This window comes from Ptiloglossa arizonensis, chromosome 9 (genome assembly GCF_051014685.1).
Source record: "Ptiloglossa arizonensis isolate GNS036 chromosome 9, iyPtiAriz1_principal, whole genome shotgun sequence".
Classification (NCBI taxonomy): Eukaryota; Metazoa; Arthropoda; class Insecta; order Hymenoptera; family Colletidae; genus Ptiloglossa; species Ptiloglossa arizonensis.
The window spans coordinates 17,568,817-17,593,843 of NC_135056.1; the positions used below are offsets into that span (position 1 = coordinate 17,568,817).

At 44.6% G+C, this 25,027-nt stretch overlaps 3 protein-coding genes across 17 annotated transcripts in view; all 3 read right to left on the minus strand.

Annotated features, from left to right (window-relative positions):
* Positions 1-5,124: 5,124 nt before the first annotated feature.
* Positions 5,125-10,648, minus strand: Ctr9 (RNA polymerase-associated protein Ctr9). The gene is made up of 14 exons (XM_076319790.1): positions 10,607-10,648; positions 10,011-10,109; positions 9,690-9,929; positions 9,038-9,610; positions 8,851-8,970; positions 8,463-8,773; positions 7,861-8,386; positions 7,594-7,788; positions 7,396-7,512; positions 7,012-7,322; positions 6,609-6,949; positions 6,305-6,485; positions 5,572-6,219; positions 5,125-5,350 (listed from the first exon to the last, which is right to left on the minus strand). The coding sequence occupies exons 1-14, from the start codon at positions 10,646-10,648 to the stop codon at positions 5,251-5,253; spliced, it is 3,804 nt and encodes a 1,267-aa protein (XP_076175905.1). The 3' UTR covers positions 5,125-5,250.
* Positions 10,649-10,914: 266 nt separating this feature from the next.
* On the minus strand, positions 10,915-15,148 carry LOC143151046 (solute carrier family 35 member F1). Of its 2 annotated transcripts, none has more exons than XM_076319791.1 (8): positions 14,850-15,148; positions 14,161-14,270; positions 13,864-14,057; positions 12,927-13,089; positions 12,676-12,832; positions 12,401-12,611; positions 12,133-12,260; positions 10,915-11,687 (listed from the first exon to the last, which is right to left on the minus strand). In XM_076319791.1, exons 1-8 carry the CDS (start codon positions 14,966-14,968, stop codon positions 11,450-11,452), a joined length of 1,320 nt encoding a protein of 439 aa, XP_076175906.1. In that variant the 5' UTR covers positions 14,969-15,148; the 3' UTR covers positions 10,915-11,449. The 2 variants fall into 2 exon arrangements, with proteins under 2 accessions (XP_076175906.1, XP_076175907.1); XM_076319792.1 differs by having other exon boundaries at positions 11,618-11,778.
* Positions 15,149-15,570: 422 nt separating this feature from the next.
* The window catches only part of Ryr (Ryanodine receptor), a 38,892-nt gene continuing 29,435 nt past the window's right edge, over positions 15,571-25,027 (minus strand). For 6 of the 14 annotated variants that reach the window (XM_076319784.1, XM_076319783.1, XM_076319780.1 and 3 more), the window contains 18 exons: positions 23,956-24,974; positions 23,521-23,892; positions 23,274-23,386; positions 22,663-22,756; positions 22,323-22,568; positions 21,272-21,683; positions 20,616-21,020; positions 20,318-20,534; positions 19,387-20,245; positions 19,115-19,323; positions 18,562-18,805; positions 18,191-18,478; positions 17,563-17,849; positions 17,436-17,496; positions 17,080-17,358; positions 16,844-17,000; positions 16,600-16,765; positions 15,571-16,513 (listed from right to left, as the gene is read on the minus strand). In XM_076319784.1, the coding sequence (XP_076175899.1) occupies positions 16,351-16,513; positions 16,600-16,765; positions 16,844-17,000; positions 17,080-17,358; positions 17,436-17,496; positions 17,563-17,849; positions 18,191-18,478; positions 18,562-18,805; positions 19,115-19,323; positions 19,387-20,245; positions 20,318-20,534; positions 20,616-21,020; positions 21,272-21,683; positions 22,323-22,568; positions 22,663-22,756; positions 23,274-23,386; positions 23,521-23,892; positions 23,956-24,974 (5,591 nt within the window). In that variant the 3' untranslated portion in view covers positions 15,571-16,350. Of the gene's footprint in view, positions 16,514-16,599; positions 16,766-16,843; positions 17,001-17,079; positions 17,359-17,435; positions 17,497-17,562; positions 17,850-18,190; positions 18,479-18,561; positions 18,806-19,114; positions 19,324-19,386; positions 20,246-20,317; positions 20,535-20,615; positions 21,021-21,271; positions 21,684-21,754; positions 21,776-22,131; positions 22,153-22,322; positions 22,569-22,662; positions 22,757-22,827; positions 22,938-23,273; positions 23,387-23,520; positions 24,975-25,027 lie in introns of all 14 variants that reach the window. The other 8 variants (XM_076319786.1, XM_076319785.1, XM_076319777.1 and 5 more) reach the window with 4 other exon arrangements.

Sequence of the window (25,027 nt, forward strand, 5' to 3'; positions counted from 1 at the left end):
GCGGAAGAATATCGAACGTATCGAGTCGTTGTCGAATCGAGAACGGACTCGGTGGATCCGTGTGAAATGTTGTACGTTCGACGAAAGTTAATCTAAGACGAGAAAGGGACGGTCGTTAATTTACGAGCCGCAGAAACCAAGTGGACGAGAACCTCCGGGGGCCTTCTTAATTCTTTCGTTGAAAAACACTCGAGATTCCGGAGCGACCGAAGACTTCATTTATTTTTCACACCGAGAATTAAGGAAGTCAGGGTTCCTTCCAGCTCTGTTGCATTTTCGTTAACGCTACACACCGGTGATGAAAACTGAAACCCGATCAACGTTTCCACGGTGAATTTCACGCGTAGGAATAATTTAAAAAATCACGTAAATATTCACGCGACGAACGTTCGGGTATTCGATAGAAAATCATTTCGAGTCGTCTGTTTGAAATTGAATATCCCTGTTACGTTCCTATATTTCTGAAATTAAACGATCATCGTTTCGTGGAGTGACATTCGAAATGGTTATCGATGCACGTTAATGTCCATACGCGATATGGGGTGAGGGTGGGGGACCGATACCACCTACCTTGGTTGTCGGTATCCAGAGATTTCCGGTATCGAAAATCAAATTTGAAGATCGATGAATTTCGGTGGGTTGTCAATTCCGATGGAACACAACTTATCGTCGAAATTCTCGATACGTTAATTCCGGGTACTCGTTCAACCGTAACGTTTCGATCGGATAACAGTGAAACTGCATCGAACGGTACCAACCGTGGAAGCGAGGGAATTTTTGGACTACACGCCGCAATGGTTCGCGAAAGGTAACGTCGATTCGAAGGGATCGTTCAAGAAAACGCCCATCTTTCACCCCCCTTCCCTTTATAAGTGGGTCACTGGCGTCTGCATAATATCGCTCGATTCCCTCCGTGCGGAAGAAATATTGCATTCCGCATCTTTTAAAAACGGGGTCGAACGTAAGCTAGGGAGTTATAGAAGGTGCAGGTTTCCTGGATTTCGTGAACTCATTGTTATCCTACGGATACGTAATGGAGTACCGTGCAACCCGTGAATAATGGACGACGCTTCTTCTTCCGACGGAGAACTTTCACGTATACTTAACGGTACCGGTGAAAGAGCCGAACGAAAAATGCAACTGTACTTTTCAAGGGTATACGGAGAGATTAAAAAGTTACCGCGAAATCTTACGGGGGATTATCGAACATCCCCGGGCGAGTATTCGAGGAATTATATCCGAGCACGATTAACGGAAATAATTTACGTCTTCCGAATCGAGAACCAGGGGAGAGATGTTTCGAGCCAGAATGTTACCAATGAGGATCGATTGTACGAATTGTGCGCCACGAAACGGAACACAATGTCGCGGAATTTTAAATAACACGGACTTTTGCTCAATCGACCTTGTTCCTCTCTCGAGTAATTATTCTCGGTATTTAACAATTGGCAATACACGCAGTTGACCTACATTTCTAACAAAATGTTTCAACGTTCCACAGGGTCTCGCCTTTTCCGAATAAATAAAGATAAAAGAGTTAAGTTCGCAACAGCGAATTGGATCAGTCGCCCGTTTCCACGTTAAAAATAATTCCGATTTACTCCCGATCCAGAGAGCACGAAAATAACGTTCGTAAGATTCATATTCCTGAATCGGTAACGAACCAGTCATCGAATTATGTTTCACGGGAATGAAAATCGAATCGCGGATGGACGATTTTTCTCCGGTTTTTAGAAATTTCTTTAAAGGAGCATTCTAAGTAGGTGAAGAGTTGAACATGCAAATGCGGAAAACTAATCAAAACTCGAAGTCGGCGAGACTATTCTATTAGCCGGTTTCAAGGTACCGGAGATAGTAAATAATTCTGTACCAAAAGTTCCAGACTTACCAACGAAGCTAGTAATTCTCGAATATCCGTCATATATTATAAGTTATCGCGTGAAAATTCACGAAGCCTGATTAAAACTTCTGTTCCTTCCGATATACTCTGAGCGACTTTGTCGACCAAAGACTGCCAAGAAAATTTCTTTATGTATATATATATACACACGAATCTACCGTGCTACGATAATAATCGCAACCGACCGAATTGAAAAATCGCGCGTTAAACGAGCGAAAAGTTTCACGAGTAATATTTCTCGTTTTAATTACAACGCGACCTTCGAGCGGAACTGCGTTAATTAAGAAAGATGAGAATTATCATTCCGTGAACAACAACTGGAGATACAGTATTCGTGGAAAGCGTAGAGAACCGATGGGGGAAAAAAAGCGTAGAGAACTGGTGAAGGTCTTCGTTACGGTCTGCGTAGAAAAAAAAAGAAAAAAAATAGAAACGAAATTATCGCGCGACGAGGACGCGAAACGTGGACAACGAGAAGCATCGGATTAGGGTAATTGAGCGATGCGTTGGTAACCGAGATTCGTAGGTACGGGAGAACGGAGCGCGCTATTCGATGAGAAACGATGAGGATCAGGGTTTAGCAGACGTGAGGGAGGTACGAGAAATAAATCCACACTCCTGAGAGTCGGATCAAAAGGGCAAACATTTTGAGCTCTCAGAATCTCCGTAGTTCGGATAGAGCTGGTGTCCCTCTTTCCGTCTCGTTGTATTCCCTTTTTACTCTTTTCACTGTTGCTTTCTCTGCAAACTGCTTCGAGATTTCGCTGTGTACGCAACGTGTACTATACGCACCGGGTATACTCAATGGTTTAAACGTTACTATAATGGAACGATAAGTGGCAGCGATGTCCCAAGGTAGACACTCCACTCCACCGTGTACCGATTTTTCCAACGTTATAGCCACGCTCTGAAACTACTATATTCTGAGGCTAAAAGACGAGCAATACCGATCGATGCTCAAAGATTATTCGTTACGATTACGATTATCGAGGAAAGGAACACGAAGAGTGTCGAGATTGAATCTTTGAACGGATCCCAGTCGGCTCTAATTCCCGCACGCGGGAAATTCAGTTCAGAGAATTGACTCTATAGCCGATATTGTCGGACAACGTTGTTACGCGTGTACAGAGTATAATCTTGGCTGGTATACACGGTGAGATTTACCGAGGTTTATGCACCACCGGGATTAAAGCAGCTGCGATAAACTACAGTTGTTCTGGGCTAGGAATTTTGCCAGCAAATAACGGACGCCAGGTCTGAGCTTGTGCTCGATGAAATTGTTTAGCAGGAATTCAAAGGGGGTGAGAGAGGGTCGTTTCGCTGTAAACGGTGCACGAACTGGCGTACGAGATGAGCAACAAAACGGTTTCGCTATCTGATGTCCCCAAGGGATCAAGAAGCTTCACGTTCGAAACGATTCCGCAACTGAATATTATTCTTGCTTTCGTTCCAACAGATTGTGTTCCCCCGGTAATTTTTCCCTCGTCGTGGCTATAAATTACCAATCGATATACCAAGCTATAGCCGTGATCTATATGCGCCAACGATAAATTCATTTTGATCGCGTCGGTATTGCGTTAAATTTAAAATATACGAAATTTAAAAAGAAAACATCCAGTCCTCGATAAAGAAACAAAGAAACTTACCGAATATAAAAATTGTACGAGGCGACAGAGTTCGTTGAATTTTATTACGCAAAGGAAATTTTGTTCAAGATGGTAACTATTGAATTTGATCGAGCAAAGAAACAATCTGAAATGTACACTGAGAGAATCATTTCAATGTTAGAAAAGTATAGAGAGTATAAGAAAATGGCACCGAAGACAGTACGTAGAAGTGTGCTTTAAAACTAATCGACGAAACTTGTGTTTTCTTGTCAAACTATAACTCTCTACAACACAACTGGTGAGCCTTTATAAAAAATTTCCTTAGACGCGACTGTAGATTTTTTTATCATTTATTTAACGGACATTAAACCGAGCAAACCAAACTCGTTTACAAAATTATATAAAGAACCCACCAATACGTGCGAATGATGTTTGTCCGTTCAATTTATTCGGATGTTTGAATTTTCCCGTTAACTCTATGCAATATCCTCGTAATTTTTTACCAAAGATTTGAACAATGCCCTACGTGTACATTGTAACGTGTATTCGTGCTATGCGTAACGATCGAATTCAACGATTGCGAACGGAAGGTCTAAATAATTGAATAATTCGTGTTTGCCAAGAGACGACAGGTGATAACACGATTGGGTCGCAGTGTCGAGTATTTTGTAACTGTAAAAACTACAGCGAGCAGAAAACGTACGAGAGAAACGTGAAAGATTACCGCGTGTATAAACGCTGGAACATTGAAGCTAAAATCAGGGGGCAACCGTTACGGGAGTTGTAAATAGCGACTCTATAGGCGTTTTGTTCACTTCAAGAGAACGTTCATAATTTATTTTAAATGACCGTTACGATCGATACGGGAACATATAGCGCATAAGGAACACGTACCGTGTGCAAGTGCAATATCTTAATCGTACACGTCGCCACGGTCAATACGAACACAACAGCGAATTAATTTCAATATCTCTTTATTTGTGAGTTTTTAATATAAAACGATTCGTTCGTTGTTAGCACAACCTTGTTACACTTTGCTTGCACAGCGATGGCTAACATAATCGAAAGGATTGTTCTACTACAATTCTTTTGCTCATCGTTTAATAATAATAATCAACTTCAATGTTTAATATCGATTAAAACTATCTGTTTATTGTACAAAGTATCAACAGACTAATAATGAGGAAGAGTAATGTCTGTTTAGAAATTGAACTAATTTACATATGAAATCGTAGTAATTTTGCGTAAAATGATTAATCGCCATACGTCCGGAAGTTTTAAATACAGTTACGAGAATAAAAACACGTACGGTGTATTTGACGTTGAATCACTGTAACTAAACAATATCGTGACAAAATACGTGCGCGGAACAGAAATTACTTTGATGTGCATCTATGTTTCTATGTAACTCGTTCGATCTCGAGATCGTTTTAGCCGCGTTGAAAGCGTGTTTCGATAATCGAAGGATGATCGAAGTGTAATCGTGATCTCGAACGGTTGTCAGTACGTCACGCGCGCCATCTTTTTGTAACGGTTTCTCCCCGTCGCGTTCGAAACGTTCGTTGAGAAATATCGCGAAAATTGTATATTTCATATGTAAATTCACTCTTACAAAAAAGTATATATATATATATATATGTGTGTGTGTGTGTGTGTGTGTGTATGTATATATATACCGTGTAGTTCACCGATATAGTGAATCTTTCACGCGTACCGACAGTTATCTTCGCTCGAACATCGGATTTATTCACTTTCGTTTCTCCCGCCGGCTCTGTCCGAACTCGAATGACGGGAACCAACGTCGCTGCCTGAAACCGATTTTCTGGATTCTGGAGTAGCAGATCTGGAAGAAACGAGTTACGATTTTCACGATACAGGAGGCGGATCGGATCGTCGACGAGTTCTGCATTCAACGAGGTAAGTACGTCTATGTGCACACTGAAATGGTTTTCAAAGATGTGGGGGAAGGGGGAAAGAAAGAAAGAAAGACAGAGAGAGAGAGAGAGAAAATTTCAAACGACGACAAATATTCTCGATAAAACGAATATAAGATATATTACTCACCGTGCCGATCCACTCGGGCTGCGACTTCGAGATCCACTCTTTGATCTAGAACCCGAACGCGATCTCGATCTCGAGACAGACTTGGATTTCGATCGGCTCTTGCTTCTGGATCTGCGTTCCTCTCTGCCAGATTGCGAAGCGCTTCTTGATCTGGATCTCGACCTTGACTTTGATCTCGATCTTGACTTTGACCTCGATCTCGATTTTGACCTCGATCTTGACCTGGACCTGGACATTGCTTTTCTGGATCCGCTGGGCGATCTCGATCCCGATCTTGATCTCGCCTGGGATCCGCTCTTTCTCGAACCGCTGCGCGACCTTGACCGTGACTGACTCTTCCTCGATCCTGATCTCGATCGAGAACCCGACCTCGAACGCGATCCGCTCTTCGCTGAACCCGATCTCGATCTGGATCGGCTCCTTGATCGCGACGGGCTTCTGGATTTCGATCCCGATCGAGATCTGGATCGCGAACGAGATTGCGATCTGGACTGAGAACGAGAACGAGAACGGGAACGCGAGCTACTTCTGGAACGACTCCTGGATTTGGATCTGGAACGGGATCTGGAACGCGAGGCTCGTGAACCCTCGGAGTCGGATGCGATTCTTCGGCTACCACGTGGACGACTCTCGTTTCCGCTTTCACCACTGGGAAATAAATTAAACCGCGTGTCATCGATACGCTCGACATCGTGTAGTTTCGAGATACTCCGTTTCTAAAACGCGTTCTTACCCGCTGGCAATTTTAAGACCTCCCGAATCGCTGTCGGATTCGCTGGTCGATATAGTTTCCTTCGACAGGAAACTACTTTTACCCTTTGAAGTTTCGGCTGTACTTTTACGAGATCCCTTGTCCCTTTTAGTACCTCCCATTTTTCTTCCACGTTTCGCCTTGGGTCGATCACTCTCCGAACCTGAGTATTAAGTTGCAAAATTTTTTCGTTTAAACCCTTGAATACTTTCCATAGTAGACCTAACAGATTTTGGTCACTCAAAATTAGCAATTTAATTGAACATCATATAGACCATCGTCTTACCACTTTCACCACTTCCCATGTCCTTCTTGCGTCTTCCTTTGCCTTTGCCCTTCTTTTCTTTATGTTCGCCACTAGCTTTCCTTTTGCGAGGCTTTCGTTCTCTTGGAGTTTCCTCCCTCCCTTCGTCCCTTCCGGAACCACCACTGTCGCTAACGTACTGATCTGTACGTGCCTTCTTCCCTTTCTTCCCGGGCTTCTCTGAGGGCATATCTCCAAACACCAAGGCATTTTTGGTCTTTTCAACGTACTCTTGTCGTTTTTGTAACATCTCTTCTTCTTTCTGGCGTCGCATTTCTTCGAGTTTTCGTTGTTCTTCGGTCTGACGCATTTTGAACGCTTGCCTATAAAATATTTTAAAATCGTTGGTCACGTTGGATCAATTTCGTTTCATTCGTATTACTACCTTTCTTCTTCTTGTTTCCTTCTGAGCATCTTCTCCTCTTCGTCCAATCGTCTAGCTCGGGCGACGTGATATTGTGCTTGGGACAATAAATCTTGACACCTTCTGGCTTCTGCTTCCGCGAGTTGTTCCATTCTGTCTCCATGAGTTGACAAATATTGGAAATATTTATGGGAAAGTCCCAATTCATGAACTGCCTGCAGTACAGTTGTCAGAGTCGATTTTTCATCTTTTAAAATATACGTTGCTAAACGTTGAAGTACAAGTGCGATATTGTACAATAAAACAGTATCTTGTGGGGCTACTCTGCGCGCCTAAAAGTAGTAACATTCGTTATTTCACTATTTTAACGGGCACAAATATAATAAAAATATCGCTAAGATTTACCTTCAATAATGTCAATTTTGCTTCCTTTAATTTACCAGCCTTAAAGTAAGCCCTTCCAAGATATTGCAGAACTTCAACGTGATGATATTTATAGAATTTGCGAAGACAATTTTCGTACTGTAGAAACATATTTATGAAATAGTACACTGTCTTTATTGCGAATTAATTTGCAATACTGATCATGAAACAACGAATTACCATTTGAATAGCGCTAACAAATTGTTTTTGTTCCACATAAATATGGGCAATATTTAACCAAACATCGCAAAATTCTGCCGTCGCTTCTCTAACTTGAGCAAAAATATCTCTGGCTTCGTTCACACATCCTTTGTGTGCTAATACCGCTCCAATTCCATTTGCTGCCCAAATATTTTTAGGATCGTTTCGCAAAACCTACAGATATTACGTACACAATAATATACGTTCGAACAACTAAACACAAATTTCTAATATTTCGTATTATACCTGTTTATACATAGCTAATGCTCTATCTTGATGACGTTTTTCTCGATCTTTATCTTTTCCACTTTGATGTAGAGTCTGCAACCAAATATTACCCAAAGCTATCAAAGAATATGCATCTGTACTTGTTGTTGGATTTTTAAGAATTCTCTCAAATTTCTTTTGGCCAGGTCCCCACTCCATCTTAGCTAAATGTAAATTACCCAGAAGAGACCACGCATCTGGATGTTCATTGTTAATTCTCAAAGCATCTTTAAACCAATCGGATGCTTCGTAAATTTGTCCTTTATCTCGAGCCATACAACCAAGTCGTAAATAACAATCTACATAATTTGGATGCTCTTTTAAAATATCTTTGTACAATTTTTCTGCTTTATCAAAGATACATAAAGCTTCGCTTAGGCGTGCCAAATTATACGTTGTTGTAACAGCAATAGAATTATAATACACAGAATCGTGTAAGGCATCAGCTTTAGAACGTGCCAAAGATTCTTCCAAATTTTTTCTAGCTTCTTCTAAATTTCCAAGCCTTGAACAATGACAAATGTTAAAAATATTAATTCGAAAATAAAAATCAAATTTAGAAGATAAAACAAGGTACAAACCTATAGTGTAAAGCTCCAACGTTATTGAGAATTTCGGGTGGTATATCCGCTTGAACTTTTTCTTTTAAAATTCTAGTTGCAGTACCGTATGCGTTTAAGGCTGCATTAAGGTCACTTTGTTCTAATATTTGTGCCAGCTCGATCCATGCCTCAACATCATCAGGAAATTGTTCAGTTACCTTCCTAAGATGATTTTTGGCGATATCGCGTTTTGATTGAGAACTCGAATTTGCATATAACGATCCGAGAATTTTCATTGTTTCGTAATTACCCGGTTGAGCTTTTAAAACTTTTTCAAAACATTGTGCTGCCTGCAACAACAAATGGATTTTTTTAAATCTATTTTACGCAATATGTACTATTTTTTTAAATAATTAGTCAAACTTACATTTTCTGCATCACCGCGATAAACGTACATTTGACCTAAACCAAAGTGTGGTAGCACGAAAACTGGAGGTGCAAATTGAGTTGCCTGATAATAGTATTGAAATGCTTGATCATAATCACCCTAAAACAGTTTAACTTTTTATTAAAGCTGCATCACTTGTATTCAGTCTACACGTAAATGCGCTTACTTGAACGTGAAATGCTCTGGCTAACTGGTAGCAACTTTCTGCGCGCATAGCTTCGTTTTCAGTATTGTGAAATGCATGGAGTGCCAAGTGTTGCACTTTATTGTAATCTTTTTTAAAGAAAAAATGATTCGCTAAGTGGTTTAACACCATAGGATTTGTAGAATCGATTGTATAAGCTTTCGACAACATTTGCACTCCGGTTCTGATACTGTCAGGCTGTTGCTGATTCAGTTTTAAAACCGAAAGTCCGACTAATGCTCCCACGCATTGGCCGTCTAATTGTAAAGCTCTTTCAAAGGCTAGACGTGCTTTTTCTTGGTTACTCAACTTCATAAAGCAGTGGCCCATTCCCAATCTAACAGCAGCTGGACAGTTTGGATTTGTTCTCAAAGCTTTTTTGTAAAAGGCAAGTGCACCACGGTAATCTTTTTTGTTGAAAGCTATACAAGCTTTACCAAGTAGAGAAGGAATATTATTCGGAGATTGATTCAGTACAAAATTGAATTGAGCATCGGCTTGATCCATTTTGTCTCCTTCCAAGAGGCAAAAGTAAGCTCGGCCAAGCAAATGATTCTTTAAAATAAATTATATTTACGTAAGACGTCTGAATATTTTGAAATACCGACAAAATTAGTACAAACAATACATATACCTGGTCATACATAATGATTTTATCAGCAGTTGTATACAATAATGTGGCTTTTGTAAAAAGGTCTCTTTTCTTATCCTTATTTTTCTCTCTGTTGGCTTCTTGGACATAGTACGCAGCCAACATGTCCAATGCTCGCATTTGATCTTTCTCATAGTCACGGTAATCAATATTTGCATCAATCCGAGAAGATTCAAGTATTTTAATAAAATCTTCGATTTTATGTTGTTTGTAATATTCAAGCTGGAACGAAAAGCAATATGTTTCACTTTCTCTCACTATCCTATCGCAATTATCGCAACTTTATATATCGAAGATACATACGGCCAAATTGACCCAGATATTAAGTTGGGCATGTTCTTGGCGTAAAATTCCAAGAACTTCATCTCCTTCTGGTAACTGATCAAGGTAGAGTTCTATTACCTAACAGAATGCAATTTACGAATTAAAACAATTATCTATAAAAAATGAATTAATACAATGGCATGGTGAGGCATTTAATTAGACAAAGAGTAGGTAAAACATTTGATTTATTGAAAATTTTTAATTAACAAATGGCTAGCGTCCGACATTTTATCGTACACGTTACAAACTAGACATACTGAAAACAACATGAATAAAATAAAACCAACAGGATAAAAATAATTCAATCAAAACACGTAAAACGATAGCCATCTATGTATCGTATTATAGAATAAATTTTGATGTATTAAATTAACATTCTGTGTACAGCTACATCGTATGTGTACGCTTTATTGCACAAGTATCCCTTGTAGAGGTTAGGTTCACTGAAACGTCCTTTTATCACGATTGCCGAACAAAATTTCAGTTGCACTCAATAGACGGATAGAGAACACCCTTAAGTTTCCCTCAGTATATTAATAATAATAAATTTCGGAGTCGGAAACAAAAATATTCACCTCGTCTGTGTCACGAAGTGGAATCTCTATAGAACCCGCCATTGCGGCATCGTCACTGATTTTCACGAAGCGTGGCCAACAGATGTCCCATTAAACGAATGATAAACACGTCGAAGCACGCGGTTCGTTTAAAATCTACGAAACCAATAGTATGTACATCAGGCAGCGCCCCAATTATAATACCTAACATAAAAATACGTTAAAAGTTGAGGTAGAATTTGAATCGGTTTTTACGTTCGTTTATTACTTTATTTCAAAAAAATATACACAATACATGAAACAACGTTTCGACACGTGCATGGACGATATAATGTAAGTTCGGCGCAACATACTTGCGAATGAAATCGATCGATAGAATTAACAAAAGAAGTATCAACGATTCTTACTTATTAGTACAACGAGAAATTAGTCAACGTTCGTCACCGGATCTATTATTCGAATCTAATAACAATCGGTTGTATTACTCTTACACGTTAGAAACTATTTTGAGCAACAAGGATATATGTATAATAGGTACTCGTATTCTCGATAAATATACAAATTAACAACGAAGATCGCGTTCGTATCACTGCTGGATATTAAAACGGTGAAATTCTTGGAAAAAACCTTTCGATTAATCGAGACACGTTATCCGTGCGTTGCAAACTTAATCGACGGGTAGATATATCTATTTGCCGTTTATTGATTAACATCGTGTACGCGGGGCAACGTTTCCCTCGTCGCCGATTTAAAATTTCGTGTAAAACATTAACACGAGCGAACCAGTCGCGGAGAATGTACATACATCGTACATTGTACGCGTGTACGTTTCCCGTTCGCTCAGTCGCGGTTTCTCACGGTGCTTCAATCGTCGTAGTAGCTTTCGTAGAACGAGGTGAAGGCCGTGTCAAAGCTCACGCTCGGTGGCAAACTGGTCGCGTCCATCGTGTCCATCGTTTTCATCTCGTTCCCGTGGTTCGGCGCCCTAGCGTCCAGGGCGCCGCTCACGCCGGATATCCCCGAACACGAGTTCGTCGAGGGGCGTCGGGCCATTTCCACCTCCCCGACGTCGGGATGAGACATGTGTCTTAAAATGACGTCTCTTTAATTCACAGTCAATTCTTTGTTAATTTTCTCGTCAGCCGTAGAGGACCATTAATAGTAGTGGGAGTTAGGTAGGGGAGAAACTATTTCTGAAACGTGCAAGGGATTCCAAGAATGATGTATTAGTGGAAAATTTGATCGAGGTTGCGCTCTTGCTGCAAACAAAATTATACACACGAGAGTCAACGAACGTGGAAGGTGACGTTAAAATGTCGCGACGGGACGAGGATGATCGACGTCGACGCCAAGGACGTTTCAAGGTCGCCTGCGTTCTCCATTCGTCTCGTTACGATCTTGTCATCGAAAATGTATTGAACGCGGCGTTCGAAAATGGACGAACGATCGATGTCGATCACCTTCGACCCCGTTCTCCCCTCCGTGTTCAATTAATCCGATTCGAGGTAGATCTCTGAAGATACAATCGTTCGTAGTACAAATGTTACCTGTAGTCCGGAGCGGGGAGTTCAACGTGCTGTCTCCGCGAGTTCGACGATATCGACGTTCTTTTTATCGCGTAGATGTATATGCCGGTCACCGTGAGCGTGTACGAGACGAAATACAATACGTGAAACTGGAACAGGAGGAAGGAGTGTATCAGAGCGTACAATTGCCGGCACGGACAACCGAACGAATTAAGAGAAGCGCGTGAAGGATCTCTCCGTGGGTTACAACGTTCGAGAATCGTCACCGCCCCTCGAATTAAATGGATACCTTGTACTCGTGAATCAACATGCCAGATAATACGTTGAACGAGTCCGCTGTCAGCAACGCCAGCTGTAAAGCCGTTGCGCCAGATTCGTGCAATATGACCGGTACCAACGAGAAAAAGACGAACTGCGCGATACAGTAGACCACCAGGAACGTGATCACCGGTGCGTTGTTCCAATGAAACGTTTCCAATTTCAAGCTCTCCAACACGGCCCTGTAATCAACGATAAACGTTCCGCCGGTACGAGATCTCGATTATTCGTTCGTCGTTGACTCACGTTTGCATGCAGCTCAGGATCGTGCCGAAGAAACCGATCATGCCCAGATACTCGATAATATCGACGGTTTTCACGGCCAGTTCCTGGAGCACGGTGGTCACCGAGAACAATACAGCCCCGCCGAGGCACAGCATGTCGCCGACCAGCTGATTCTTTCCTTCGCATAGGAAGCACGAGATTTCAACAAATTTCGGGGATCGACGACCGTTCGAAATACGTTAAACATCGGTACGTAGGCGTAACGTGATCACCTGTGGACGCAGGATCTTTATTGTCGTCGATTCCCGCCCAGACCAAACATCCCACGCCCATCAGGCAAACGGAAACACCGACGATGTGCACCATCCGGTACCTCACCCCGAGGACCAAGCACGATAACGCCAACGCGACCGGTATCGCCACGCAGTAGAGCAACTGAAACAGATTTCTCGATACGATCCATCGGGACGTGTCGTTCGCCTCGTACGAGGCTTCAATGCCGTGCGAATGACAATGACGAAGTTTGCACGGTCTCCATCTCGCGCGGATCAAGAATAGCCGCCGCGGGGTAAGTGTGTATCGGGTCGAAGACCCGGTGGCCTCCTTTCACCCGGTGGTTGTACATTCGATACAGTGGACGTTCCGTGTCATTCATGTCCCCACGAATACTACGCTGCTTCGATTGACTGCTCAGTGACCAACATTTCGCTACAAGTCGCGCGCCGATTAACCGCGCGGCGTATTGCTCCACGGGGACAGAAATCTTGGACGCTGATCGCAAATAAGATGCATCCGTCCTCGATAGAATTTAGTTTCGAGTTTGGTAAAATATTCGTAAAAGAAAAAAATAGAATAAAAAAAGGTGATTTTCAATTCTAGCACGATCAACGATGGATCAAGGGCTGCGTGGATTTTCTCGTGATTCTTTAGCGTATCGAGGAAAATTGAATTTCGTTTTTGTTCGAATTTCTACGTTTGTATTCTCGAGATTGATTCGAAATTGATTTCCATTCGAAGAACCAAGGATTTAGAAATTTGGAAAATTTTTAAATATACGAACGATATGTATTCATTCTAATTTTCACCGGAACGAATACTCGTTCCAGAGGTTACTCGCGTTGCAAGTACCGTTCGTGGTAAAGAACTTCGTCATCGTTTTCTAGCGAGACGCGACGCCGAAATCTCCGACGTGACATCATTAGCGCGTACCTGTATGCTAGCCAGGCTGGTGAATTGATGCGCGGATGTTACAAGTGTGCATGCTTCGACGTCAATGAGTGCCAACAACAAGTACCTCCATCCGCGGGCCTTTATGACCGAAATTAGGCCGTTCCCCACCCCTCGGCAGGACATCCAGGTTGTGTATACAAGGCACATCAGAACGTAATGGGGAAGATTTTGTCCTGTCTCGCAGAAACCATATCGTCCCGTGATAACATCGCGATCCGTTTTCATCTGGCGAGAAATTAGCACCGGGCGGGCACCGATCGCTCGATAATCACTTACCGGTCGGAAGCGAGAGTTGATACTCGGTGTTGATGTGATGATTCGCGAGCGTCATGAAACACAACACCAGGGACAAGAATTGCCCCATTATTATCGCTCTCCATACCGCCCTGCGAACAAAGAACAGAAGATAACGATTCGACGACGATAATCGTCCGTACGAGTATTTACGTAATCGACAACCGGGGAGTACGTTTCACGAGACTCGGTCACATCGGGTCGCAACGTTCTCTGCGTATCCGCGCGCGTGTACTCGACGAGTCGACAAACTTGAATCAACCCCCGGAAAATTTCTCGTAGAAAGAATCTCAACGAGAACGCGTTCGAGCGGACGAAACAGCGATCGATCGACGAATCGATGAATTCGAGAAATTTTTAAACGCGAAAATTAACTCGTCGAAAGTATCCCGTTACTTTCTCGGTGTTAGGTTGAAAGAGAATTGTATTTGTTGAGAAACGGTGCACAAACTCGCTGCACTGAGAACAAACGAGATCATCGTTTACGTATCGAGAGGGGAGGGGGTGGTAGAGGTTACGATGAGAAAATTTGTCGCGAACACCCGCCACTTTTATACCAGGAACCACCCCCTCCCGGTTGACGATGATTGCCGCCGTTTAGCCGGTTCGTGGGCGGAAACGGTTTCCCTCGATGGTTTCGCACCTGGAGCGATCCTCACGCGTTTACGTACCACTGTCCGAGCTCGGATATGTAGTTCTCGATTTTGTCGCAAATCCCGTTCCTCGCCTGCATCACAGTATTTTGACCGCAGCGACGTTCACCCGCTGACACTCCCATGGCATGGTGCATTTTCGCCCCGAGGCTCTTAACCGCCGGCGTTAGAATAGGGGCGCTTGCGCGACCTCTTTCCCTCCATCGGGCATCCCGCAAGGAGGTAGGACCGCGATTTTTTCGTTTTTACAAACGCGAATGAGAAACTGCGTACACCGGGAAACGGTACACCGCACCGTCGTGTTCCACCGCGACGACGTCTTTTCGTTGTTCTCGAGTCGTTCATCGATCGCGCACACCCCGCGTTAACCGAACCGAAGATCGATGAACGTGTTCGACGGTGCATCCCTTTACGCGTCCCGTTGCAACCGTCGATGCACCGATACGCGTTCGATCGATCGTCGACGATTCGTAAGAAGGTTTCTCGAGTCGTTAAGAGATCGAGAGATTTCGCAACGATTTCCAGATTTTTCATCGGGCGAAGAGATTGATAAAAAATCATGGTTCTTCGATCGGACGTATTCGAGAGAAACGTATCGAGCGTCACGTGGTTGTTGGAAGTCTCGAGGGTTAATCGATACACTTGTCCTCGTTCGTGATCGGTAATCTCTTATCGTTGGGAGAGGACACCGGCGTGTGATAAGGATGCGGTTCGTTCGATTCGAATCTCGAAAACGGTGTAAAGAAGTATGTCTTTCTTTATTCTCAGGTAATCTCGTCGTAGATCGTTATTTACAACGTATTGACATCTTTGATTATATCGCAATTTCAGTCGTCAATGATCATTAAAAAGTATCCACGTAATCGTAGAGATTCTTTTCGCAATTTATATAAACTTTAAACACCTTCAACTTACGTAATTATCTTATGTATGTATACCTCAAACATTACGTGTTAATGAATTAAATTATTTATGCACAAGTGTGGTCGCCCGACGTATGAAAAGAAGGCAATCGTAACGTTTATGATAATGTAAGAATTTGTGCAGTCGGTTTCCGTGATCAATGATTAACAACATTTTGCAATTACCTATCTAAGGAGGAAACTGTTGGTTATACGATCCAGTTACCTTTACAAAGTTGGAAAAATAGGTTGGAAAAATATTTCACCAGTCTCCCTAGCCTGTTCGCTCGTTCGCGCTTGCTAGCGGATTTCGACCGAAACGCGTGCGACTCGGAAGAATTCCTATACGATAACGCGCCCTATTCGCGGCTTAAAAACTTTGCGTAAGACTTGGAATAACGATAAATGTCGAATGTAAAAAGTACACACGCGTTCGACGTTCCAGCGTACGAGCGAGTACCAGCCGTCCAAAAGTTCGATCTTAGGTAGTCAAATGTTATTAATGCATCCGTTTTGCGTGTAGAAATTAGAGACTACGATTATCGAAGACGTTTCAGGTCGAGTAACGATCGATTGGTCGTTCAGACGCGTGTACAACGACGCGAGACGAAGAATCATTATTTCTTCTTTGCTTCTTCCTCCACCGCCTCGTTCTGTTTGCGGAAGCAGTCACCGACAGGGAAGAAGTCCCAACACCTTTGCTGATACATGTTCCACACGTACGTCTCCTGACCGGTATACTCGGTGTCCGGTTTGTTGATCAAGTGCATGAGGAAGAACCTGTGAACGTAAATAGGGGTTCGATATTCCACCGAAAGGATACCACGTACCGAGAACGATCGCGAACGCTCCAGTCAACCGCTTACATATAATTAGCAAGATTATGTTCCTGTTGAACGTGCGTGTCGAAACCATGGGGAACCGTGTCGAAATATTCCTTTCCCAAGCCACAGATGAAGCAATTGCTCTCCATATTCGTTTTCACGTTCTCGAGCTGGTCTCGAAGTTCACCGAACGCGTCGATAATCAAACCTGACGAGAGAAAGAAAGAAATTAAAATAGCAATAGAACGGGATTCGCGAGAGGATTTGGAAATCTAAAGTGACTTACCCTGAATAATAGCCAGCAGAATGACAATGACGAAGAAGAAGAAGGTGATGTCGAACATGATACGATAGACCTCGTAGTCATCGCCGTCAGGCTCGCCAATTTCGTCACCGATACCGCCGCCAGCTCTGACGCCTTTGTACAGATGGAACACGAAGCACTGCGAGAAAAATTTCACTCGATTGAAATTCATACGCGCGAGGGACCACCAAACGCGAAAACCTTCTTCCAATTCGTACCGTTAACATGTCGTGACACTTTTTGTCCACCTCGTCGTCTTCCTCTTGAATATAAAATTTCCTAAAGAAGTTGAACGCTATGACCGTGTATATATAGACAACGATTGTCAGTAGCATCACCGTCAACACCAATTGTTTGCCGTTGTGCGTCACGGATTGCAAGATCGTACGTAGCGTCTTGAATCCGACCGCAACGTCCAGCAAATGAGCCGCGAAGAAGAAGTTGTTGTAATTGCCGAGAATCGAGAATATGAAGTACCACAAACTGTACAAAAATGCCTGGAAAGAAACAACAGAAACGCGATGTAACAGAGTGGAGTCGATGACGTGTACATTAACGATCGAAGGTCACTCACATTGTCCGTGATGGTGACACCAGCCTTCCAAACTTGATACCTCCAGTCGATATTTACAATGCTGAAAGCACACGAGATGTCAGTAAAAATGGTCGTATACAGATCGATCGTGCCACTTTTTACTTACAAGTGCACCAAACCGGAACCCTCTTCTTCCTGCTGGCTGAACGAAGTCTTCTCCATACCGAGCAAATTGCTGATGTAGTCGAAATCGTACGTCTCGCTGTACTTCTGTCTTACTTTCTTCTTCACGAACTTGTCCCAATAGTTCACCGGGAACGTTTTCGCCGATATCACCATTTTGTCCCAATGCGCCTTGATGTCGTCCTCTTCCGGTGTCTCGGCAATATACAGACCATCGAATTCCACTCTTCGCGCGATTTCCTTCTCCCGTTTGAAGATGGCCAGTGGTACCTGAATCGTGCACATTTTCATCAATAGATATTCTCGTGACTCGAGACTTTGATACACGGTCTACGAATCGTGAACTGAGTAGCGTGTCTTATTTCCTCTACTTATGGAAAATTAAAGATTCGTTGTCTTCGTATTCAAAAAAACTGCAAATACAGAAGTAACTTATATTATTGCAACTATAATGGAATAACACATATTTCGAAGCACAGTCGTGCTCGGTGTCGGTACCGAAACATTGTTGGTAAAAGCACTGTTGGCGAGGTAGAGTAGTCCATAGAAAAGACATTGCAACTCGTAAAGACAGTCGGGTATCGAGACTCTAGAGGCAAAGCTCTTGGTACCTTCAGATGGTAATAGGCGACCAGCATAGCGAGCGAGACGATCGAATGTAGAGCAGCCATGAGCCTCATAACGTGAGCCATGTAGTAGAAATCCTCGGCCACCTCCACGTACTCCAGAGCGTACGCGTCCTCCTCCTCTTCCGATTCATTTTCCCCGCTACCGCTTCCCATTTCCATCCCGCTGCCGCTTCCGGAACCAGATGGACCTTCGCCAGACATCTCTGCCAATATATCCACCATTGCCTCACCGCTGCCTTCCTCGTCCGAATCGCCAGCCAAGGACGACACCTGTGAAACAATTTATAGCGTAACGCGTGACGAGATTTTCGGTGCTCAAGGTCCCCGGCGCGTAAAAAAGAAATCATCCTTGCCTTGTAGAACAACAACATGAAATTGATGCAGAAAGCTAGAACCAGAGCGACGTATTTCAAGTTGTAGAAGTTTCGGGCGAGGAAGGACACCACTCGGTGAGTGTACTCGGAGAAATCAATACTGGAAGACGATGTCTCCGTGGTCGTTTCCTGTTTCGCCTCGGCTTCGACCGCGGCCATTGCTGCCTGTTGCGCAGCAGCTGCTTCGGCAGCGGCTGCAGCCTGAGCTCTGGCCTGTTCACCGCTGTTTAAATATTCAATAGTAATATTAATGTACGAACGCGAGTCGTTTTGCAACGAGTACAGTGAACGGAGAGAGGAAAGTTGCGTACAACGATCTGGCAAAGAAAAGAAGAAGATTGCATCGAAGGTGTGTACAGGGTGATACGCAAAAGAGAACACGTTCGAGAGAAATGGAGAAACGTTAACATAGGTTCCACGATCGATCCTTCCTCCGTAAAATTAACTTCTGCTGTATATATTTGGCCGCGACGTCGTAATTTACATACGACACCGATAATCGATATAGAAACTACGGAAGACTCTATCGTACCCTAGCAAGTCGGCCAAGGAAACAGGTGACTCCGAGTCTCCGCCAGTGGGACCTTCGGTCCTCGCACCCTCTTCACCAGCCGCCTCTTCCGGTGTGCTTTCACCGGTTTCTTCGATGCTCGACTGCGGGGTCGAGGCGGCCGATTCGTGGGGCACGATCTTTATCTGTCCGCCTTCCTCTTTCGTTATGTCCATTCCGAAGGCTTGCACCTGCACAATGATCAGAGTTTAATCATCGGTACGTTCGTTGTCGAAACAAACGAGCGAACAAACCTGTAAATTGGATTCGTCCGGTGTCGGTGGCAGGGCAGGCAGATGTCTCGACGGTTTCTCTTCCTCCTCCTTCACCTCCACCACAGGTTCCTCCACGTGCGGTCCTTTCATCAGCGCCAACAGCAACCTCATGAAGTAACCGATCACGTAGCCGAAGCTGAATCCGGAATAGTAGAACGCGTAGAATATTATTTTGAAGAAACCGACAAAGAGTTCCAGGAACGTCATCTGTTGCATCTCGGCGATCTTGTGCTTGATGTTGCTCGGCGAGAATATGGAGAAGAAGAAGTAAATACTGTCCTTGAACGTTTGAATACCCCTCCTGATCGGATCCTTGTTCCTCTCCTCGTCGTCGTCCGTCATGTAGGTGTAAGAGGACTCCCTGGCTTTACCGATTCCCCCGCTCTCCTCCACGGCCATCAACGCGCTAGCGTGTTGCATCTCAAAGATGGCGTCCTCGCAGAAGTTTATGAACGTCTCCAGTTTCTCTTTCTCGCCGGCCTCCACGACGGTGTTGTAGAAGTAGGTTCTCTTCGACTCCTTGATCTGTGGTTTCTCCCATTGCTCGATGTTCGATTCCTTGATCTCGAAGTACACCCGCTCGATCTTCTTGTTACCGCCTAAGATCTCGATTCGACCTAGGAAGGGCTCGAAGTAGTTCAATACGGAACCAGCTGTCTCGAGGAACCTCGCCAGTCTGGGCTCGTTCGGCATGTGCTCGGACAAGTTAGTGAGAAGAACTGCGAGATTAAAACCGATCTCTTTCGCTGGCTCGTGGAACCGGTCCATGAAAGCCACATAGTCGATTTTGCCATCGTGATTCGTCTCGCAACAGGCCAGTAGAAACTCGATCTCCTCGCTGAAAAAATGATGTCACCGTGTGTCCCCTTCGTGAATACCCGAACGATTTTACACGCCTGGAAGAACTTACTTGGTGTAGCTCTTCTGTTGTTCCATTTTCTCTTTGAAATCCTTCGGGTACACCCAGCCATCGCTATTGAGATCCACTTCCAAAAAGCTCGGCGACGATACCAGATCTTTCAGCTTCAAGAACATGTCGAAGTACTTGAGAATCAATTCGACGTTGCCCGCCGATTCCACCAGGGTGTCCACCATCTGCTTTCCGATCGTTCCGTTAACAACGTTACCTGCGACGAGAGAACGCCATGAAGTAACAACTAACGTAACTCGAACAGTGTGGAGCACATTCTGGAATCGAGGAGAAATACCTTCCAGCATGGAGAGCATCATGGTGATCATGTCCTTCTGCAGGTTCAGCAACTCCTTGAGAAGATCCACCTGACTCGAGTGTTTCGACAGCTTGTCCTGCATGTGAGAGAACAGAAAGAGGAAACCACCGACCGCGTCCCACAATCGGGAGTGCGCCAAGGCCTGTTGATTCTGCGCGCAGGGTCCCTGAATCACTTCGGTGAGGGTGTTGAAGACTTGACTGGCAACGCCTATAGCTTTGAAGAAGTTGGCTTTGCCGGCCGGGTCGATGAGCTCTTTGCTAGAGTAGTGCCAGTAGAAATCCATGATCGACTCCTGGAGTCGCAGAAGGTAATCGACGGTGCAGATGACCACGTTCACCGTCGTCGTGTTACCGGCCTGTGTTCTTAGATAGTTCTGCCAGTCTGTCGAGATGGGACATTTTTTATCACCGTGTACCTACTGCGTACAGGGTGATTCTTTTGCCAGTGGACTTAAAAACAGGGCCTAAACACTCCAACGGAGGTATTGGCTATTTCGTCACTGTACACAAACACTGGATAATCGTTGAAGCATTTAGATCCTGTTTCAACACTGTTCTCGAGTCCACTGCTGAGAGAATTGCCCTGTATAATTTTCATTATCGCGCGTGATCTTCGAGAATGAAACAGCCTACCGAGATTGTGGCCCTCGCAGGTGAGTTGGATGAACCGAAACAGGGCACACGTGAACTCCGCATCGTGCATGTTCTTCTCGCCTGCTGCGCCCTCGGAACCCACGCCCAATCCCTCCGCTTTTGTGTTCCTCTCGAAAGCGTCCAGGTCCAGGACACTGCACGAGTTCATCAGACCGGCTATCGAGGTGAAGAAACCCACATCCTTCTTCTCCTTCAAGTGGTTCAGCATTCCTCGTTGGATCTCGATGTTACCGCCCCGCAAGATGGAGATTCCTAGTTCCAAGGTCTTCATGACCATCTCGCTGGGCAAACCCTTGCAGGCCGATATGTGAAGCAACACCATCTCCGCTACACCGCGATTCGCCAGACGCGCTTGATGGAAGAGGAGCTTCTGCTTCTCCATTTCTTGTTCCTGCGAAAACAAAACAAACAATGGATGCATCCTTGAATCGTGAAATCCAAGCGCGTACACAAGTGTCTTACCATGAGTTTATACATTGGTCGCTTCAGGAGAGCATTAAAAAAGTATTAGTCGGTCAAGATCGTCGGCAATAATCAATGGCTTGGGTGACACGAGGAACAGCAACAAGGAACACAACAGAGGACACACAGTGTGGAACACAGTGGAAGTTGCTTTACTAACGATCGAGGATTCGGACATCTTCGACGCAAGCATATTTACATATCGTTACGTACATATGTGTGTGTGGGTGTGTTTGACCGTACACATTTAAATTGTAATTGGGGAAACTACACAGAGAAGGTTGTACTCAGCAACCGTTGCATTGCATTTCCAAGTCTGAGTCAGGGCCAGTACATATGGATGCGAATGAATTTCCGCGATAATTATCTATTCTTACCAAAAGTAGCTTATGTGCCGGCTACAAGGTTAGTGCGCAAGAAAAATACAGGAAGTTGTTAATAAGTTTAGAAATACAGCGGATAGTTTTTTCGTAACTCTCACTTTCCTTATGCATCGTGTAAGTACGTTTTGGCATTAGATCCGTTTAACGAGAGTTTCCGAGAGCAGAGTCTGCGAACGGATACTTACGTGGATCGAGGCACCCCCTTCCTCTTCACCACCCCCACCTTCCTCTTCCCCTTCCTCCTCTTCCTCGCCGCAAGATTTCGATATGATTCGCGCGTAGCTCATATACAAAGGATCTTCTTGAAGAGCACCGGACCGTTCTGTCATCGCACCCCGACAGAACGTTGTTACCAATTGCGTGAGCGGGTCTGGTTTACTCTCATCTTCGTCTTTGTCCATTTTCTTCAGTTCAGCGTCCTCGAAAGATTGCTACGGGGCAAACGAAGAGAGATCGATCAGGGCGACGATCGCGACAACTTGCTCGATCGAACGTGTTCGAAAATCAAAATCGACGATTGTTTACCGTAAGGTCTTCAATCATCACTTCCTGACCGACGTTCTCGTCCTGCAACCAGAGCTCGTAGTACGTTCGTGCGAAAATATTTATAGCTCGATGCCTGAAACGACAAAATGGCAACGATTACTCAAAACGGGACCGCGTTACGCCGCGATGAAAATGTTACCTTACCTTCGTAACTTGTAAAGCGGCTCGCTACGTAGACATGCAATTGCTGCCCTCTTTCTGGCCGCGCACAACACACGCTTCCATCCATCCCGAGATGGTGGAGGTTTCGTTGCCTTTTAGCAGCATGCACACACAACTATCGTTGTTAGACCACTAACGAAACAATCAAGGTACACGACGTCGATTACATCGACGTTAATCGTCCCAGCTCGTATACAAGCCCTCGTGGAAAACACCGAACCAAACCAAGTACCGGTTACTGGTTCACGGTTAACGGTAAACGTAATGCAAAACATAATCGAACGTAAAACAAAACGATAAGTGTGATTAAATCGATGCAACGAAAGCTTAAGGAGCGGACGATGAAACCGATTTCGCGTCGATCGCGTCCGAAGCAAACGCAACTCTCGCGGAACACCAGTTAACGCGATCAAACCAAAAGAGGATACCTGGGCAAGGAATGTAGGGAAGTTTGACGGAAACAAGCGATCACGGCTCGTTTACGTTGTATCGACACCACGGATCGATATTGACCCTTGCTCTGCTGTTGCGGATGATCTATCTACTCGAGAACACAAAATTGCTAAATGAATCGATCGAATCCTCCAACGGAGCAACTTTACTTATCTGAGAAACAGTGATCGTGAAATATGTTAAATTCAACGATTAGTAGCGACCATGGACACCTCCACTTACCATGTGTAGACCGTAGAGAACTTTGGCCATGTCGGTGATCCTTGCAACGACTTCCTCCAACTGTTGCGCCTTCACCAGTTCCATACAGTCCTTCTTCTGACCTAACTTCGAATACAAATAATGCTGCCAAGACATCTCGTCCGCCGGGTCGATCTTGTCGGGCAATGTCAGCTGTGTCTTCGCGAATTCGGCGATGTCGTACTCGGGCATCTTCTTCAGGAATCTGTCTTTGCAGTGCTGCACCAGTTCCTGCTCACGACCAGCGAACAGGTTCAAACCTACCGGTAGCAACCTCTTCAAGCAAGCCACCATCAGGGATGCTTGCACCTCTTTGTCCTTGTCTCTCTTCTTGTCGCGATGTTTCTTTTTTTTCTGTGGGTCGAATCGTAATATTAAGACACGTCCCTGCGCGATCGACTTGTCATCTTTACCTACCTTGCCACCGCCAGAAGGTGCGGTACCATCTGAGATGGCGGCCGGTCTTCTGGTCGCTGTCGGCATGATGAGCACCATGTTGTCGATCTCGTTGGCGGATATGAAGTTCTGCTCCTCGCGCAAGAAGTACTGCGACTTGGACCAGATGTTGAATATCGCTGCCACGTGATTGTAAAGGTCCTCGGCTTCGGGGATGTTGTTCCTCAGCCAGTGATTCCTTTGCAGATCGACGTATTTGATCAGGAGGGGATAGAACGAGTAGATATCGCGGACAAGGAGTTGCCAGTCTTCCTGGATCTGCGCTTCGACCTGCGACGTGTCGTCGGTGGACGATTTGATGAAACCACGTAGAGACTCTTCCTTGTGGAACATGTTATCGGTACGCTTTCTGACGCGTTCGGCGAGCGGCAAGAAGGGATCCTTCAACAACTCCTCGGACGAATTGATGATGATCTGTTGGGTGTAGGCGGCGATTCGCGTCATCCACGGGGCGTTCTCGTTGCCGATATTCTTCTTGATCAACTTCAGCACGTTCTTCAGAAGTTGATTCATGTGATCGCTGGTGACCATACTGACGTACGTCCCCTCCGTTGGATTCACGTTGTCAGGGCCCTGGGCCCACCAGAATGGCAAATAAGAGCAAAGTAGAGGCAGGATGACGTCAACGACGTGTGGAAGATCGTTGTAGGTCTTCTCGGATTCGACGAATTGGTCCACTTCCGTCAGGATCGTTTCTAAGGTCGGCATACTCGACTCCATTTTCGTCATTATGTCCTGCGCTTCCAAGGAATGATCGGCGATACGATTTAGAAGGGAATACTGATTGTGCTTGTTCAGATGCGGTTCCAGGAAGGCTACGGGGAAGCAACTCGAAAACGCACCCAAACAGGAACCCAAGTTGGGCTTGTGACGTTCGATTTCCGTCTTCAAGTACTTCCTGTCGTGGGTCAGGGTGGAGTCCACACCGAGTGTGTACAGAGACGCCAGCATTTTGTAGGACGCCACTTGAATTTCATCCACTGTCGACGATAAAACACGGAGATTAAATCGCGATCAACACGCAAATGGATCC

Excerpts from the sequence above, each read along its gene's own strand:
- Ctr9 (XM_076319790.1), bottom strand. The coding sequence starts at position 10,648 with ATGGCGGGTTCTATAGAGATTCCACTTCGTGACACAGACGAG. Across the intron at positions 6,950-7,011 it reads AGGAAACAAGAAGAAGAAAG|GCAAGCGTTCAAAATGCGTC; the intron begins GTAGTAATACGA and ends AATATTTTATAG. Across the intron at positions 6,486-6,608 it reads CATGGGAAGTGGTGAAAGTG|GTTCGGAGAGTGATCGACCC; the intron begins GTAAGACGATGG and ends CTTAATACTCAG.
- LOC143151046 (XM_076319791.1), bottom strand. The coding sequence starts at position 14,968 with ATGCACCATGCCATGGGAGTGTCAGCGGGTGAACGTCGCTGCGGTCAA. Across the intron at positions 12,261-12,400 it reads TGTTGATTCACGAGTACAAG|TTTCACGTATTGTATTTCGT; the intron begins GTATCCATTTAA and ends CTCCTGTTCCAG. Across the intron at positions 11,688-12,132 it reads CTCCCCGCTCCGGACTACAG|AGACGTCATTTTAAGACACA; the intron begins GTAACATTTGTA and ends TGTGAATTAAAG.